The sequence below is a fragment of the Xiphophorus couchianus genome, chromosome 10, assembly GCF_001444195.1.
Source record: "Xiphophorus couchianus chromosome 10, X_couchianus-1.0, whole genome shotgun sequence".
Classification (NCBI taxonomy): domain Eukaryota; kingdom Metazoa; phylum Chordata; class Actinopteri; order Cyprinodontiformes; family Poeciliidae; genus Xiphophorus; species Xiphophorus couchianus.
This window is the reverse complement of record NC_040237.1, coordinates 15,793,548-15,811,331: the sequence shown is the minus strand read 5'-3', so window position 1 is coordinate 15,811,331 and position 17,784 is coordinate 15,793,548. Positions and strand designations below refer to the sequence as shown.

The 17,784-nt window shown below is 42.2% G+C and overlaps 1 protein-coding gene across 15 annotated transcripts in view; it reads left to right on the top strand.

Annotated features, from left to right (window-relative positions):
* Positions 1–17,784, top strand: part of cacna1g (calcium channel, voltage-dependent, T type, alpha 1G subunit) — a 281,034-nt gene that overhangs the window by 126,335 nt on the left and 136,915 nt on the right. For all 15 annotated transcript variants that reach the window (XM_028029261.1, XM_028029253.1, XM_028029260.1 and 12 more), the window contains one exon: positions 12,708–12,805. In XM_028029261.1, coding sequence (XP_027885062.1) covers positions 12,708–12,805 — 98 coding nt within the window. The remainder of the gene's footprint in view (positions 1–12,707; positions 12,806–17,784) is intronic.

The window sequence follows — 17,784 nt, the reverse complement described above, 5'->3', positions numbered from 1 at the left end:
GGTCCTGGAGGGTGCATGGGAGTTCGCTCAACCAGTCTACATGTGTTTTGTGGACTTGGAGAAGGCGTTCGACCGTGTCCCTCGGGGAGCCCTGTGGGGGGTTCTCCGGGAGTATGGGGTACCGGGCCCTTTGATACGGGCTGTCAGGTCCCTGTATGACCGGTGTCAGAGTCTGGTCCGCATTGCCGGCAGTAAGTCGGGCTCGTTTCCGGTGAGAGTTGGACTCCGCCAGGGCTGCCCTTTGTCACCGATTCTGTTCATCACTTTCATGGACAGAATTTCTAGGCGCAGCCAAGGTGTTGAGGGGATCCGATTTGGTGGCCTTAGGATCTCATCTCTGCTTTTCGCAGACGATGTGGTCCTTTTGGCTTCATCAGATCGTGATCTGCAGCTCTCGCTGGATCGGTTCGCAGCCGAGTGTGAAGCGGCCGGGATGGGGATCAGTGCCTCCAAATCCGAGGCCATGGTCTTGAGCCGGAAAAGGGTAGAGTGCCTTCTCCGGGTCAGGGGGGGTGTCCTGCCCCAAGTGGAGGAGTTTAAGTATCTCGGGATCTTGTTCACGAATGGGGGAAGAAGGGAGCGGGAGATCGACAGACGGATTGGCGCAGCGTCTGCTGTCAAGCGGGCGCTGTACCGGTCCGTCGTGGTGAAGAGAGAGCTGAGCCAAAAAGCGAAGCTCTCGATTTACCGGTCGATCTACGTTCCCACCCTCATCTATGGTCATGAGCTTTGGGTCATGACCGAAAGAACGAGATCGCGGATACAAGCGGCCGAAATGGGTTTTCTCCGTAGGGTGGCTGGGCTCTCCCTTAGAGATAGGGTGAGAAGCTCAGTCATCCGGGAGGGACTCAGAGTAGAGCCGCTGCTCCTTCACATCGAGAGGAGCCAGTTGAGGTGGCTTGGGCATCTGGTCAGGATGCCTCCTGGACGCCTCCCTGGTGAGGTGTTCCGGGCACGTCCCAACGGGAGGAGGCCCCGGGGAAGACCCAGGACACGCTGGAGGGACTATGTCTCTCGGCTGGCCTGGGAACGCCTCGGGATTCCCCCGGAGGAGCTAGAAGAAGTGGCTGGGGAGAGGGAAGTCTGGGCCTCCCTTCTGAAGCTGCTACCCCCGCGACCCGACCTCGGATAAGCGGAAGAAGATGGATGGATGGATGGATGGCTTGAGAGCTTAGTGGGTATAACCTTTTTTCACATAAGCCAATTGCAGCTAGATTAAAATTATTTCATATTCTGTAATTAGTTTCTTAAAGAATGAACATTTTAAAACGTTTTCTCTGTTGCACATAGTTGTGCATGCTGCCTTAATCCTGTGTCCATAGACATGTTGCGATGTGAAATCATGCACACAAGATCCCTACCTGCTGACGATGACCACTGTTGGTTATAGCTGTCAAGTTGTCAACACAAATCTTTAATGTATTTGTGATATATAAAAGAAAATGACAGAAAGTGTTTTGCTACTAATTTTCAACACTGTCATAAGTGTAACAAGGTCCAAGATTATCATATTTCACAAGTCAGGAAAATGTTTTCATAAAAAAAAAATATATATATATATATATATATATATATATAGCAATGGTGAAGGAAGTAGGTTAGCTATGCTAGCTTGACTTTGACGATCTTAACATGTAGATGTGCTGCAGAATTTGGTGTGCTTCGGTTCAGATAAAAAAATTATTTAAAATAAAAAAGGCTATACTCTGACAGATCATCAGTAGAGCAGGTGTTTTAGCTAATCAACCACCGTTGCATTCAGACAATCACTTTTTAATAATGGCATAATAAACATTGAGACTGAAAACATAATTCTGTGTAGCTTAGCTGACTGGAATACACCTGGTTTTGAGTTATTCTTTGACGGGGGGGTTTTTGCGTTATCTTTTGCTTTGCTGTTGCACACTGCGCTATATTAGTAATACCTACATCTCCACGTTTCATTTAAGTAACAGAATTGTTCTACAGCAGCGGCGGATTCTACAGAATCGTCTTTTTGACCCCCGGCACTGTGCGCATTCCCACATTTTCATGATGTGAACAATAACATTCAGCGTGTCTGTGGAGCAAAATAGCTATGCTAACATGTTTAGTTTTGGGAGAAGACGTCGGCCAAAACTCTCCTGTATATCCTTCCCTTCTTGTATCTATCGGCTAATTCTGTGTAACTCTGTGTTTTGTTGCGGAATCCCACGATTCTGTACTCTGAAATCATAGTTCCCTCTACTCTAAACATTTTTTCCTGTCATTGTCGCCAGACGTTTGCATAACTCTTGACTTTTTCATACTGTATTTTAAAGTGAATGGTACCTTCTCGATTTAAAAAGTCTTTAGCCTGACATATTGCATTTCAGACCTTTGATTGAGCCACACTTGAGGAGCTGAAAGGATCCCAGAAGAGGAGCCTGAATCCTTAGCGTCGTCTCCTTTCTTCTCCTGTTGATTTATTGATGGCACTTTGGATCACCTCCAGCTCATGTGGGAGACGGCAGAGGAAAGTGAGAGCGTGACGATGGAAAGAGCAGGAGAAGGGACGGCGAACGACACCTCAGAGGGAAGACAAAGAGCTGCGGGAGGTGCAAGAAGTTGATAGTGAGGAAAACAATGTGACAAAAAGAAAATACAAATAAGAATACCCGATGGGCGACGGCGGCGGCAAAGAGCTGCCACGAAAAGCGAAAGGAAAAATAGAACTGCATCATGTCATAACTTATAAATGTTAACATTTATTTTGCTATAGCAAAAGGTTTATTATTAGAACGGTTTTATGTTGTAACGTGATTTTGCCTGGATGGCGGTTCTTCACTTCTGACTCTGGAAGGAGAATAAAAAAATCAAATCTAAGCTAAATATGATGCTGGTCCAATAAATTCGGGCTGAGTGAGGCGTCGCACTCGGTGACAGTGTTTTGATCACAGCAGAGTGCAGAACAGAGGCGGACCTGCTGCGCACAGCCAGACAGGGTGACTGGCACTCAGCCATTAGCTCGACATATTCTACCAACGTCTGTGTCGACCTGTTTCATGAGCTGCAGGTTGAAGGTTTGGGCTTTAATTAAAGACATGATGAAGAAACCGGGAATGAAAAGAACTTGAACATGAATTGACCAACTACTTTAAAGCCACGTATTCGGTTTGTCTCAACTCAGGTCTAAGCTGCAAGTTACTGAATAGGAAAAAGAAGTCTTCAAATAAAAATGTGGTAAAGACATACAACAGTATGATGGAGTATTAGGGTCAGATTCAGAAAAAAGTCATTACATTTAGAGAATAAAGTCATATTACAACAAAAAAGTCATAATATTGCGAGAAAAACTTTATGTTCATATTACAAGAATAAGGTTGCACGACAGCAAGGCGAAATAATATGAGAGTAACGCTGTACAAAAGTCATAATTTGAAGAGAATAAAGTTGCAATAAAATGAGCAAAAAGGCATAATGATATGAGATTAAAGTCTCATTACCAGAATAAAGTTGTGATAATTGGTGAAAATTAAGTCAAAAGAATACGAGACCAAACTCAGATTACTTGAATAATATTAGTAGAAAGAAGTAGTAATTTTATGTTAACTTGATAACACAAAAAATTAAAATTAGGAATGTTGAGCATCTTATGAAGTTGTACTTTGGTATCAGTTTTACAATTACTATATACTTGAAATACAAATACTTGATAATGACGTTTTTCCTCATAATTTTATAATTTTCTTCTGGTAATATTGCGTTTTCTACTTATCCTATTAGTTTATTCTTGTAACATTATGACTTTAGTCTCACAATTAAAAAAAATAATCTTAGTCTGGCACCAATCCTCTGTCATACAGCAGTATTTGTAATGTAAAAAATAAGAAAAAGAAAAAAAAAAAATCTAATTTGAGCTAAAAACTCCTACAAATATGTTTATTAGTGCCCAGATTAATAAATTGTGCAGAGTCCAAATTAACAAAAGAATAACTTAATCTTTAGATACGCATTGATTTTGTTCTACTTCCCAAAAAACCCCTAGTATTATGATTAAATATTCATATTTTTCAGCACAATAGTTTGCTGAAGGGGTTGTAAATACTGTTTGTTGGTAAAGAGCAGGCCGTTTGCCCTCTATCCACAAATTGCCATAAGTGCAGGTCTGGTGATTTGGGGGATCAAACAACGACCAGCAACAACTAATTAGCAACGATTACAGCTGCTGGCTGTTGGCACTTCTCCATCGTCTCAGGACTGGATGCCAAGCTGCAGCGTATACGATCCGCCCAAATCTCAACTCCATATGTGTTTTTTTTTTATTTTATTTATCTTAAATTAACTTCAGTTTCACAAACGGAAGTGGAACGTAGAAAAAAATTCTGCCACATTGAAATTAGAGGAGAGGAAGGGCATTAAAACCAGGAATGGTGATGGCTTCTACGCAAACTGCCTCTTCCTTTTTCACGTACTTTGACTCGGGCAGCTGAACGTTCCTGGCCGAGGTCTCCTCATCCTCCTCCTGCATCACTGTGATTATTCCCCCACTAGCAGTGGGGTCACCTCGCTGGTCATGGATTATGATTCAAGGGAGGCAGCGATGGGATGTTTTGTAATTAAGTGCGAGACAGTAGCTGTAGCTCTAAATCTAATAATGGCGCAGTGAGAGCAGACTGCTTTCCTGAATGCCTTCTGCCCAAGCAGCTGAAATTCAATTACACTTTCTTTGGGCACTATGGGAATTCTGGTGAGTCTAAAATAACTAATGAGGGTAACTTTGTGATGCTGTATGAGGTGGAGAAAGAAAGGAATCTGTCTGTGTTCCATTTCATTCCCACTAAAGTTGGGTGTGGGACGGCAAGCACCCCCTATGAGTTCGCCGTTTCCTTTCGTATGCAGTTCCACTCGACTCTCATCTCCCTTCACTGCTCCATTTGGGCTTTCTCCTCTGGTAGGATTTCTACCGGGCCAATCGGTGAACAGAAGGAGAGATTGAACGATGAGGTCAATTTTCTGCACTGCAACAATGGCAATGGAGGAAGTTAACGAAGTCGAAAGACGCCGTTCCAAATGTTGACTTAACAGCCGCCTCGTTCAGCTCAGCACTTCTCAGTTCGCACTGGAGGATGGTTGTTTACGGCGCAGGTAATTTCCTGTAAGCTTCATGGCATCGAACTGTGGCATTACGTATGCCACGGACAAATGCCAGCGATTGGGTCCAATTTAAATCTTCCAGAGCCTCCAGGAAGCAAACGTTTCTCAATAGCCGAGAATCCAGACCCTCTGGACGAACAAGGGGCTGGATTTCACCAGGCTGCTGTGAGTAGATTGTTGAAAACTATTTTGTCATCGCCTGGTATAACGCATCCCCGTAAGATTTTACGGAATGATGCACGGATGTACAAAAAAAACCCTTTATAGTGATGGGATCCGTTTCTTATCCAAAAAAACAATTGCTACATAATGTCCAAAAGTGAAAAAGTAACGGTGATGTTTAAAGTCACCAGCAACGTGTGTCAGTCTATGGCCTGCCGATTGACATGACGCTTAAGGCACGGTCACTCCGCCCATGGAGAAGTGCAACTCAGAGCGAGCCTCTGACAAACAAACACAGTCATAAGGTAAAGGTAGTGATGCTTCTGGCGAGGCAAATTTTCCCCATCAACCCACAGTAATGCATGGAAGACGGGCACTAAAACGATTTGAATGAGTCGTGTGTCAGGTCTGTGAAGTCATTTACGGGAAACCACGAAGACACTGACTGGCGCTAAATCCCTCGAGCAAAAGATGAACGTTTCATACAAGACTGTGTTTTATCTTCAGTATCGTTTCGTTTGTCTGCTCTTCGGCGGGTATTAATATTAATTTTTGTTGTAATAGAACACTGCATGGTATTAAGTTTGATTATGCTGGGGGTTTTTTGTTTTGGTTTTACTGCATAAACCGGTCAGAAACATCTGTTTCCTGCTCAACTTGTGGAACGTGCAGCAAACATAGTCTGCACCACGTCTTTAGATCCACAGCATCCAGACATAACGGTGTTGTGCCATAACGTGATGATGTGCTGGAATTATTAGGTTGCCCTGCTGCTGAAAATTGCTATTGCTAGAGGACACTTGTCATCTATTTATTATTATCATTATTTATTTGTTAATCTTCCAAATAGTCGACCAGCAATGCTATCAGTCATTGTATCGACGCCTCCTTCTTGGCATAGTCGTGTCTGCTGCGTTATGCACTCGCAATGCAGGCAAGGAATTACTTAATTGCACATAAATGAGCTTCTGAAAATGGAAAGTACATTTTGATAATGTATGTCAGGCTGTGTATAAATATTTGTACCACATGCCTGAAAAGTCACTGCTTTACAGAGAAACTACTAATTTGTAATCACAGCATATATTTATTGTTTTGGAGCCAAATTTACGTGTTAATCTTTGATTTGGCTGTCAAGCATGTAACTTAATGATGACAATAAATTAGATGTACTTGCAGTTATCTCCATTAGTCCCAATAGTGTGCAGTTATAACTGCTCCCCACAAACTGAATGACATTTTACATTGTGATGAGTTGTTTTTTTTTGTTTCCCCATTAAAATAACTCCAAGACATGTCTCAGAAACTCAGCGTACCGAAACCTCCGAAACTCCAATCATTATTACCAAAGATTACAGTAAGCTCATGGTAATCCGCGAGCTAAAAGGGGAAGGATTGTTTTTGCCTCCGTACTACTCACAAAAAAACACAGATACTTCTCAAATCTACCTAGCAGAATCCAAACCCCGTCCCCTAACGCACAAACACCTACATGGGGGCCGTCCATCACTGACAACTGGTCTGTCGTGGGACGGTCGCTGCGACAGGACGCCTGTCACCGACGTGGAGGCGAACAGAAAGAAACCGGCATGCGACAAAAGCAATGCAGGACAAGACGAATTACGAGTTATTCCATGATACGTATGAAGTGTGTCGGCAGCAGCAACGACGACGACGTCGCAAAACTACATTCATTTCCTAAAACAGCAGAATGTGATTCCATCAGAAAGTCGGTCCTGAAAGGGGAAATAGCACAAGCTTTTGTGCTACTTTGTGCTATGACAAGTGTTTTCACTCCCACAAGGCTTAAATATTACATGACTGGCTGCATTCGTTCAAGGGCGTTGGCGGTTTGTATGCAAATGTTGGCTTTTGGTAGAGTGACAACAAAACAGTTTTAAATGGAATGCTGCTTCCTACCAAGGCGTTGGTTTCAGCATGTTTCATGTTTCCACAAGGGCATCTTTGGAAATAAGTAGTGAAATAAGTAAATGGTGATAAATGACAGTTGATGTTGTTCTATTAGCTAGCTGTCAGACTCATGCAGAGATTAATTTGCGTTGTCTTTCAGTTGCTGGTGACCTTCGTATTACAACTCTATTAATCTCTCCTCTCCTTTTCAGCCTTGCATGGTCTTCATTAACTCCTTCAAGGCTGCTCTTAAGCCACTAAGAGCTAATGAGAACAAGATGACATTTTTGCAGCATAACTGAAGAGAAAAACAACCTGATTATATATCAGGCTATTTGTAAATGCAACGAGAGAAAAAAAAAAAGAAGAGAGTGCAGTGGTGTCTGTGTTTGGATTCAACACAGTTAACTATTGGACACAACTACAGCCATCCGCTCCTGTTTTCCTGTCTGTCATATATGGGAATGAAGCCTGCTTAACATTATCACAGTGGAAGAAGCTTGGAAGAAGAGAGATGCCTGCACTGGCAGAGTGGGCCACCGGATGGAAAGACCTTCAGACACCGGCCAAGAGGTAGACAGATAAAGGGTTAGGTGAGGACAAACTGAGTTTAACATTCCACGCTGTCCCACATTCCCAAGCTGCCTCGCATGCTTTTCTATTTTAGGTGTATCTGAGTCCCATTATGGCAAGTGTTTAATGCTTCCAAGCTTCAGTTGCCTTTGTTTTTGATGGAGTTGCTGCAGAACCAGATATATGCCACTCCTAATGTGGCGAGCTTCTTTAGTATAACAGTGAATCAATTTAGGATTATATGTTAATTAGTGGTTTATTAGATTAAAGGTAGTTCAAATTAAATAGTCAGTAATGTCTGCTTCTAGCTCCTCCTCCATCCAGAAAAGGGCAGCAGTGGTCATCCTTAAGTGGAGCCAGTTGATACAGGAATAAAGATGGCAGGGCCATACCAGAACAGGAAAGAGAAATGATCCTAACAGAGTCTGATGCAAAACCCACTTCATGCAATTTTGTTTTTACATGTGAACCCTCTGCAAGCTTCTTAAGTTTCATAATGTTTTTTTGTTGTTGTTGTTATTTTAAGTCCAGGGTATTATAAAAAATGTATTCTTATTCTTCACGGAAAGACGGTCCACCCTCACCATCCAAGAGAAAACTCAGATTTTAAGAAAATGGCCGCTGGTGAGATATGGATATATTTATGCCTACGTGTAAAGTTTTAACTAGAGAAAAATCTACAATGCAATTTGTTCTCAATTCTCCTTAGAATTTTTTCAAGTTATTCGACACAATCATTTGGCCTTAGAAAAAAAAAAACTGTTCATCAGCTTTAAGTGTCAAAAAATTTGCATGATTCTCATTGATGTTGATGAGTGTAAACTTTCAACAACCAAAGCAGGTGTACTACTTGTGATATTGTGGTGGAAAAACAAATTTATTTCCATCAAACAGGTCAGATGAGCCGTTTTACAGAGGTCTGTGCTTGCGTACCTTAGTTCATCCCTCGTTCTCATTACATTCTTCAGTAATTTCGCCCTTCTCTGGATCTCGCCATAAAACAAATGCATCTTCATCATATTATTTGTGGGTGTAGACCTATAAAAAAAGAACATCTTTTGTCCCTTCCCTGGCATAGCAGCGTTTTAGATTCTCCTCACGTAGACTCTCTACGAAGTCGGGCTTTTCCCGTCTTCCCTGACCTCTCATTGTCTGTGTCAGCATGCGCTGCCCGTCCTTAAAAAAAGACAGTCAAATCCAGCTTCTACTTAAAATTGGAATAAAAGCAAAAATGAATGCACGATTTCCCTGTTGTCTTTCCAGTTACTTCGATACACTCCATTTCTCCGCAGCTGTTCCTCCCCTCTGGTTTAGGTTGGGTAGGTCAGACTCGTCTCGGCACACCAAACATCATCTGGCTCTCATCAAGGCAAGCGTGTGTTTTCGCAAAGACTATTTTACGACAGACATCATTCATCATCCACTTTTAAGTTTATGCAACTGTCTGATGAGGAATTACCTTAATATTTCTGTAATATTGCCCTTGGGGATTTGTAGCTTGTCTGTGGCTCTCAGTGTATTTCCTATAAGTATTAGGATAATGTTGCTGTCACTTGGGGACTACTAACCGGTGCGCACAACGCCATAAACTGATTAGGGGGAACACTTTGACCACTGACGGTGGGGATGAAAATGATTTGTTTTGTCATGGCAGCTGTTAGTGGTTGAGATATGCTAGGCAGCAAATCAAACTTGCGTTCTCAAAGTTTATGAGAGATTGTAAAAATTAAAAAGTATTTGACGGGAGCGCACATTTTTTAGGCTGGACGACTTGGTCAGAGGGTCGACGAAAACCCAGCTCTTGTTTTGGCGTTCCAAGGTCGTCGTACAAAAGAACGAGGAGTTATGAACCGGCGACAGGATCCCGAGCAGGAAATGGCAGATTGACATACGTGGTGAGCAGTTGATGGCTTTTTTGTCTCAATCCAACAAAGGAGCTACTGTTGCAAATATAACAGTGAGTCTGACAGAAATGTGTCAAGAAATACTTAGTACATCTGTGTTTGTGTATGGGGCAGAATACACTCATGCAGACCAGACGGGGCCCCCTATGAAATGCGTTACGCTTGGTAGGTAGTGGTAATCTTTTGTCTGATATGTGCATCGTGTATCCGCTGTATTGTCCCAATCAATTGTAGTTTAGTTAGTGTTTTCTATTAGGAATATACTTCCTACATAGATTCTTCTTCTGCTACTTGTTGAATTCAGGTTGATATTATCTGGAGTGACATCATCTGTTTAAGATAAGAATTGCAGTGAGTGCCTGAAGTGAAATATACTTCAACAGAACTTCCTTGATCTCTCAAGACATCTTGTAGGCAAAGATATGCCCAAATGAATCTTGCCAAAATATGTCCCATGGCCTACAAACCACGGTTGTATTGGTGTTTTTAGTCTACATCGTGTGAACATTAATAAGGAAAAATAATACAAAGGGTATATATTGGGGGGGAAAAAAATCTACCAGGAATGTGCTAAAATATTTCAAATGGCAACTTGAGGGCACCAGGTGGACAAAAACAACTTTTAAGAACCTAGTGAAGATTAAAAGGAATAGACTAACCAGCTGTCTGCAGTCCGAGCCAGCACACTATAAATCCACACCACTTCCCATTCAAATTAATTCCAGACAAAGAGTTCGATCAGCCTTTTTTCAGCCTGACTGCAGCTTGTCTTGTGGGTTTTTTTTTTATTTCAGATTGTTTTCCTGTTTCTAAGCTGCTACTAAATTGGAGCCATAAGTACCATAGCCAATATGGTTAGGGAATGATTTTTTTTTTTTCTCGCTTGTTTATTTTCAATAATGGTGGTTCAATCCAAATCTAAAAGAGATTATGTATCTGAGTCAGAATTTCATGGCTATGTTTGTTCACACAAACAAGGAATTTGACTTCGGTTTCACTTTGCCCTCAATGGACAGACATTTTAGATAAAGATATACATTTGGTCAGAAAAAAGTGCCGGTTTTGCAAATGGCACTTTACAGCACCAACCTGAAGTTAAAGGTCTAAACAGTTTGAATCCAGGATGTGTGGGGTCTGCAGACATGCCTCTTTTCCTGACCCTCGATCTGTACAAGTCCCGGATTAAGGCCCAGAAGAGGCTTCCTGGGTCAGACTAATAACAGTGGTGTCCACTTCAGAAGTCTGCTGAGGTGCAGTCATTCATGTAAAGAGAAGGCGAGTGGGGATAGGACACACCCCTGGGGGGTAGCGGTGCTATTAAAAACATCTAATAGAGATTGTGGCAAGGCTTGGCGGAAAGTTTACAGACTAATTCCATTTAATGTGACGGAGTTTGATCTGTTTTGTAAAGAAGAATGGGCAACATTCCCGCCTCTAGACATGTATAGCTGGTGGGGACATGCCTAAAAAGACCATTAGCTTGGATAAATGTGGATCTTCAAAGTAGTCTTTGAGTCTTTGGACTCAAGCTAGAGGGGTTGAGTCCAAAGGCATGCCACATGTTTAAGATTCTTTTGTTTTACAAACATGCAAAGGGCTATTGATATTGTATGCTTGCTTCTGTAAGACCTCACCTTCCTCTTACAGTGTTACCCCAATTGTCTTCTACTTTGTTGTTCTGTCCCATAGTTGCTGTTTTAGTCAAGAGATGTACAGCTATTTCCAGAGATAGTTATACTCTCTCTGACTTTCAAGTTGACTTTGACATGTAACAGATTTTGCTGAGGTATCCTTTTGCCATTCGTTTAACAGCCCACGAGTGACCTTTTTTCTGCCTTGCCGCATGTCTTAAAAGTGAAAGGTGGAGCCTAAATATCCATGAGCGCCAAAACAGAGCATCATGCAGCTGCTGAAGGGATTTGCCGATATCTTGAGACTGGCGGAAACTGTTATTGCAACCTTGTTTCTGTCTGCTGCTCTTGGTCGGTCCTCTTTGCTAACTGTTTATCCATTTACCTTCATTCTGTGGCCTGGAAGCCATCTGTTGGCTGCGGCTGTGTTTTCACATACTCACTTTGTGTGTGTGCGTGCGGGGGTGCGTGTGTGTGTGTGTGTTCGCGAACGAGAGGGGATGTTCCTTCCTCCTTATTCCGGTGCTTTGCCGTAGCGATCCAGACAGGCATGCACCGGGACACCTTAATGTGATAAAGGAGAACGCGCGCATTCATAGGTTTATTAAGGGAGTTTCTTGCACTCCTGGTGACACAAACACGCACACGCTCACGTACAGCGTCCAACATATGTTGCGAATTTGTCAGACAGACTTGGAGTCAGTGCGAGAAGGGAATTCCTTCATCTGCACGCTCCTTCCAGCTGCACATGTGCTCAGCAGCTGCTCCGCACTCACACACAAACACACACACACAAGCAGAGAGAGGCGCTGTGGAAAGCGAGGACGATAAACAGCAATCACAAATAAGACATCCCACAGTTTCCCTTTCAGAGCGGTGTCCTCCTGACCTCCCATCACACTCTGGAAGAAAAAAAAAGCCGCCACAGAAGCCACCGAGAGCGTGGCGATTTGAAGCAGCTCCGCCTGGACACCGCGTCTTCCGAGTCAGAGGCATCTCTTCCAGTCTGCTCTCGATGTCTCAAAGGAGATGCACATGTGCCGGTTGCGCCTTTTGAAGATCGACCGCGCGAGGATGCGTGCGAACGCGCGCTCCACCCGCCGCACAAATATCGCATGCTTGCCATGCTTACATGTGCTAGCAGGACAGAGTGATGTTTCTCAATTGTTACGCTCTCGCAGTCGTAGACTTCATTGCTTTGGAGTAAACTTGCACCGTTTGCCAGAACATATGCACAGCAGCCATTTCATAAATCCAAGAATGTAGAAGTCGTTGGGAATATTAAAAGATTAATTAGTTGCTGGAGAGTTTGGTGCATGAGCTTCAGCAACATTTGGCTTGTAGATGCTGCATTGACACATGTTTTCTGGTCTCTCTCTGTCTCTTTCTCTTCTTTTTTTTTGTTCTCCAGGATGTTGGAGTACTCACTCAACCTTCAAAATGTTAGCTTTTCAGCTGTGAGGACGGTGCGTGTGCTGAGACCCCTGAGAGCCATCAACCGGGTGCCAAGTGAGTGCAGTTTTCTCACCTTTCTAACACACCCCCTCACTCTGACTCTGGGGTTTGAAATAATTTGCCCTCCAATAACCCAAGAACTTTATTATTCTCTGGAAATAGAAACCTTCATGGTTTAAAAGCATTGCGGTCTGCTCCAGGTAAGGCGCTATTGGTTGCAGACGAGGGACACCCAAATTAATTTGGTTACTTGTGGTGTCCTGATATTAAAAACTTTGCACATATCCATTTTGACCTAAGACTCAAACTTTTTCAAAGGTGAATCTAGATATTTATGTCTACATTCGCCTAAGTAAGCGTCTTAAATAAGACACTTCTGGTGTTGCCTTACCATTAAGAGGGCGACTGTGGCTCTGTGGGTAGATTAGGCCTCTTGTGATTGAAAGGTTGTAGGTCCGATTCCAGCTTCCTTCTGCCAAATGCCAATGTGCCCCTGGGTGCCCAAATTGCCTACCGTTTGGTGTATAAATGTGAGTGCAAATGGGGGAATGTGACTCTAGTGTAAAGCGCTTTGAGTCGTCAAAATGATTGATATAAGTTCAGTCCATTTACCATTCAGTCTCTGGTTCAGGGAAGGCATTACCAAAAAGAAAATCCAGTTGTTCCTCACGTTAGCATATTCCACAAAATGATCTCAGGTTTATCTTCCAGCAGCTTGTCCATTGCAACCAAAAGAGTGTGATTCATCTTCGACTTGCTAAGGGACGGTTTTCCAAATACTAGTATGTACAGTAGGTCAGACTGTGTTGATATTGAAGTTGTTTCTTGAATCTCCGGTGCACGCTGGCGGTTAAAGGTGGCAGAATTATGTAAATGTGACTTTTTTGAGTTTTACATCATATTATAATCCTATCCCTTCTTCCAAAACTTACCTGGAGTTTTGGTAAGTTGTAATGGTTGTAATCTCCTATTTCAAGCATTCAGCTGTGTAAAATGCATGGTGGGACTGGCGCCACCTTCGATTGACGATGCTGTTCGTCAGAGCTGCAGTTTCCAAGCTTTTGAGCTTCCACATTCAGCTCACTCACTCAGCTCCTTCAGACTAGCCAGCAGCAATTAGCAAACACCTGGTGGAACTGCGCATCTGCTGAGTTCGTTATACGAGCCACAGCTCAGTGCAACGCTGGTAAAAACGTTGTCAAAGGATTAATACGGGAGCCATGTTGTGATGACTTCAGAAAGAGGAGGAGTTTTCAAAAGAGTCAGTGCCCCAATTTCAAGGCGTTAAATTACAACGCTGAATTTCTTTCAAGTCATATTCTATATAAATAGCATCTTTATAACAACCAAAGGTGACAAAGTTATTTTATTGTGCTACAAAATGGCACTTTGTGCCTGCAAAACACCTGGTACCGTCCCCTTAAGCAGAGCATTCCACACTCTTCATCCGGTCCTCCCGAGATAAAACCACCAGGAATCTCTCCGTTTAAATAAAGATCCCAATTATCCCGTTAGCTTCCATCTGGATCACTCCACACGACCTTCAAGAAGCATGTGTTTCCATACCATGAGGTGTTTATCCGGTGAACGGGGACGTCATCGCCCTCTTGCACCATCTCGCCCGTCAAGGCAGTCGTAGGGGGTCCGCCGCCCCTCATTAGCCGCGTAAGCACACAGACACTTGGAACGCACGCAGCCATGCACACTGATTTGCTCATTAGGAGTCCAAGCATCCTTCAAACGAATCACTGGGTTAATGGTGGTGTTAAAGTGTGGATGATTTGGTCTGGCGGGGCCCTGTGGGGAGAATGTCAGTATTGTGTTGCTGCTCGGTCCTGTGATTTTCCTTGCCTGATATCTGTCTGCTGCCTGCCTCGCTCCCTGCTTTCCCCCCCCACACACACACACACACACACACACCTACAGCCTTCATACCTCATCAGGTCCTGCAGAAAACCTGGCAGAAGTCATCATGACTTTGGGTGGGGATGTTTTCTGCAGAGCTTCAGCTATTTACAGTATATGCTCACTTAGTTAAATCTGATTGTGTGCGGGGTTTTTTTTGTTTGTTTGTTTTCTTTCTCATTTTCATTCCTTTGTCCGATTATCTCAGTGGGTAGGAAGCAAGTCTGGGGGGAAAAAAAGGGGCAAATCCGCAGTTTGCCCTTTCAAAGTTCACCGAATACAAGAATAGAATTCGGCCCCATTAATTTGTGCAGTCGCTTCAAAGGTGCTGGAATTTGCAGTCGGGACCCCTGCCCCCGTGTTTCACAGATCAACAGTTGGTTAAAATCAACCAACTTCAAAAAAATAGAAGAGGAAAAAAAAACAAAACACTTTCTTCAAAGAGACCCTGCCTGAACCCGAAGAAATGCTCGTTAGTATTCCATAATTGACATCAAGCTTTTCATTCATGCTTCACAATCACTGGCTCATTCACAGCTCTACACTTAAGTGCCCCTGACATAAAGCGGCTAATCATGTTTGTTGGAGTTTCGCTGATGGGCCGTCACTACCTGAGTCTTTTCATAATAATTTTGCTGATTTGTGTATGTCATCTGCAGCCCTCGACATCGACAAATTAATAATACGAACCATAAAAGCATTGTTACTCCGGTTTTCCATGAGGCGTCGGTCTTTTTTGATAAATCCCAGCAGCCACTTAAAAATATTTGTTCGACGGTAGAATGTTATTTTAAAATCTTAATGGAAAAGTTTATGTGAAATACATTTATAAGGAGCAAAATGAACTTCACGTAAATTTTTTGTTTCTGAAAAAGAAAAAGAAAAGTCAGTTTTATGTCTTTTGTGTGAATGCAGTATGTTGTTATGTATCATGGTCTGGGCCAGTGTTAATGGATTTGTTAAAAGTCCAAATTATTTTAAGACTTCTACAAATCACATAAAAACATGGGTAAAATATTCAAAACACTCGTAGAGAAAGTAACCCTGACACACTTTCCAAACCTTTGGCGAACATATGGAAAATGGATTCATAGCTTATGTTGCTGTTTTCTTAAGAATTTTCATTTTTGGTTAATAAGTTAAGTTAGTTTTCATGCCATGACAGGAATCAGATTTCAGTGGTTGTGACTGAATAGTGTGGTATGGGTATTACAAGTTTAGGAGCTTAGCAAACCGATTGAAAATTGTGACTTTATTTAATATTTCTATTACATGATAAGAAGGCCTGTCTGGACCTGTCACGATCACAAATTTTGCTGGACGATAAATTGTTCCAGAAGTTATCGCGATAAACGATAATATTGTTGTTTGAGACCATTTTTGAGTAATATAATGGTAATGGCAAACTAATAATGTAAAAGCACATTCTAAAAGATCAGTAAACTTTAGATTGTAATGAACATTGAACACTGGTACTGGAATAGATTTTTAAATATACAAAATAAATAAACAGAACAACAAATAAAATTTATTTTGAAGTCTTTGTAAACAAAATTGTCCTTCAAAAAAGGAGCCGGTTGAGACCGAAGCACCAAACTAAAGATTTTACCATCCAGTTTTTGGCATAAAGAGAGAAAAAAAGAGATAAAGGATAAATCATGCCAATGGAAATAATTGAGTTTGTTTTAAGATGCACAGTCGGTAGCACTGTTGCCTTGCAGCAAGAAGGTCCTGGGTTCGATTCCAAGCCCGAGGTCTTTCTGCATGGAGTTTGCATGTTCTCCCTGTGCATGCGTGGGTTCTCTCTGGGTACTCCGGCTTCCTCCCACAGTCCAAAATCATGACTGTCAGGTTAATTGGTCTCTCAAAATTCTCCCTAGGTGTGAGTGTGTGTGTGTGCATGGTTGTGTGTCATGTCTGTTTCTGTGTTGCCCTGCGACAGACTGGCGACCTGAACAGGGTGTACCCCGCCTCTCGCCCAAAATGTTCGCTGGAGATAGACACCAGCACCTCTCCCAACCCCATTAGGGAAAGGGTGTTAGAAAATGGATTGATGGATGGAGTTTGTTTTAATTTATTGTGCGATTAATTGATTTATTGATTATTGTGATAGGCCTAGGCGTGTCAGTTGTTTAAGTTTGTGGGTTATTCTTTCTCATTTGCAAGTATCACATTTTTACAGCTACCACAATAAATAAAAAAATAAGTAAATTAAATACAGGAGTGAAAAGTTTCCCACTGAATGTATTCAATTTACATTCACAGTGATTGAGCATATGCTTTCTTTCCCATATCCAGTACACTATCAAGCTTAATGATGGGCTTTCTCTTTACTAAAAGGACATATTTTAGGGAAAGAAATATGCAAATTCTTTCTGAAAAAACTACAAAGTCTTAGATAACCGGTCTTCTAATATAAATATTCAATATACTTCACTTGTGATGATACATTTGAATCTACTTAATGTGATTTTTGCCTTGTGGGAATATGATGTACAGTATGAAAAAACCCATACAGACCAAATATTTATTTCCTGAACACTAATACTGTGGTTGAACAGACATGTGGGTCTCAGGTGTGAAGCAGCTGTGCTTGGAACAGGCTGACGGCAGCACTTGCCTCATAAATAGCAATTAGTTTAGTTCAACAAACACCCTAGGATCGGTGTGTAATAGTGTTATTGTCAGAAGGAAAATATATTTCATAGCAATCAGATGGAATACTAATTAAACAGCCTGTCGTAGCTCATAATTATGGGAACATCAAGTCTCCACAGGGGGATCTCTAATTCATCTAAAGAGTCTGGAATTGTCAATTCCAAGTACAAGAACTTCAACGTGATTAATCTGTTCTGGTTTTAGGGAAGAGGAGAAATGGATCTTCATTAATACGACATAGATCGAACCGAAAAGTTGAGCGAAGCTGATATGCAACGCCTGGTGTTCAGAGCCTTTGCACTTTTGGCAAATTTCTTTTGCCATATTGGATTTTTACGTGATAGACCAACACGGGAAAGAGCACAGTTGTTAAGTGGAACTAAGGGGATCCAAGAATTCTTAAAAGAACGAATCTTAAGAACCAGAAGACAGTGTCATGACATGCTAAATATCCAGGCAACAGAGGCAAT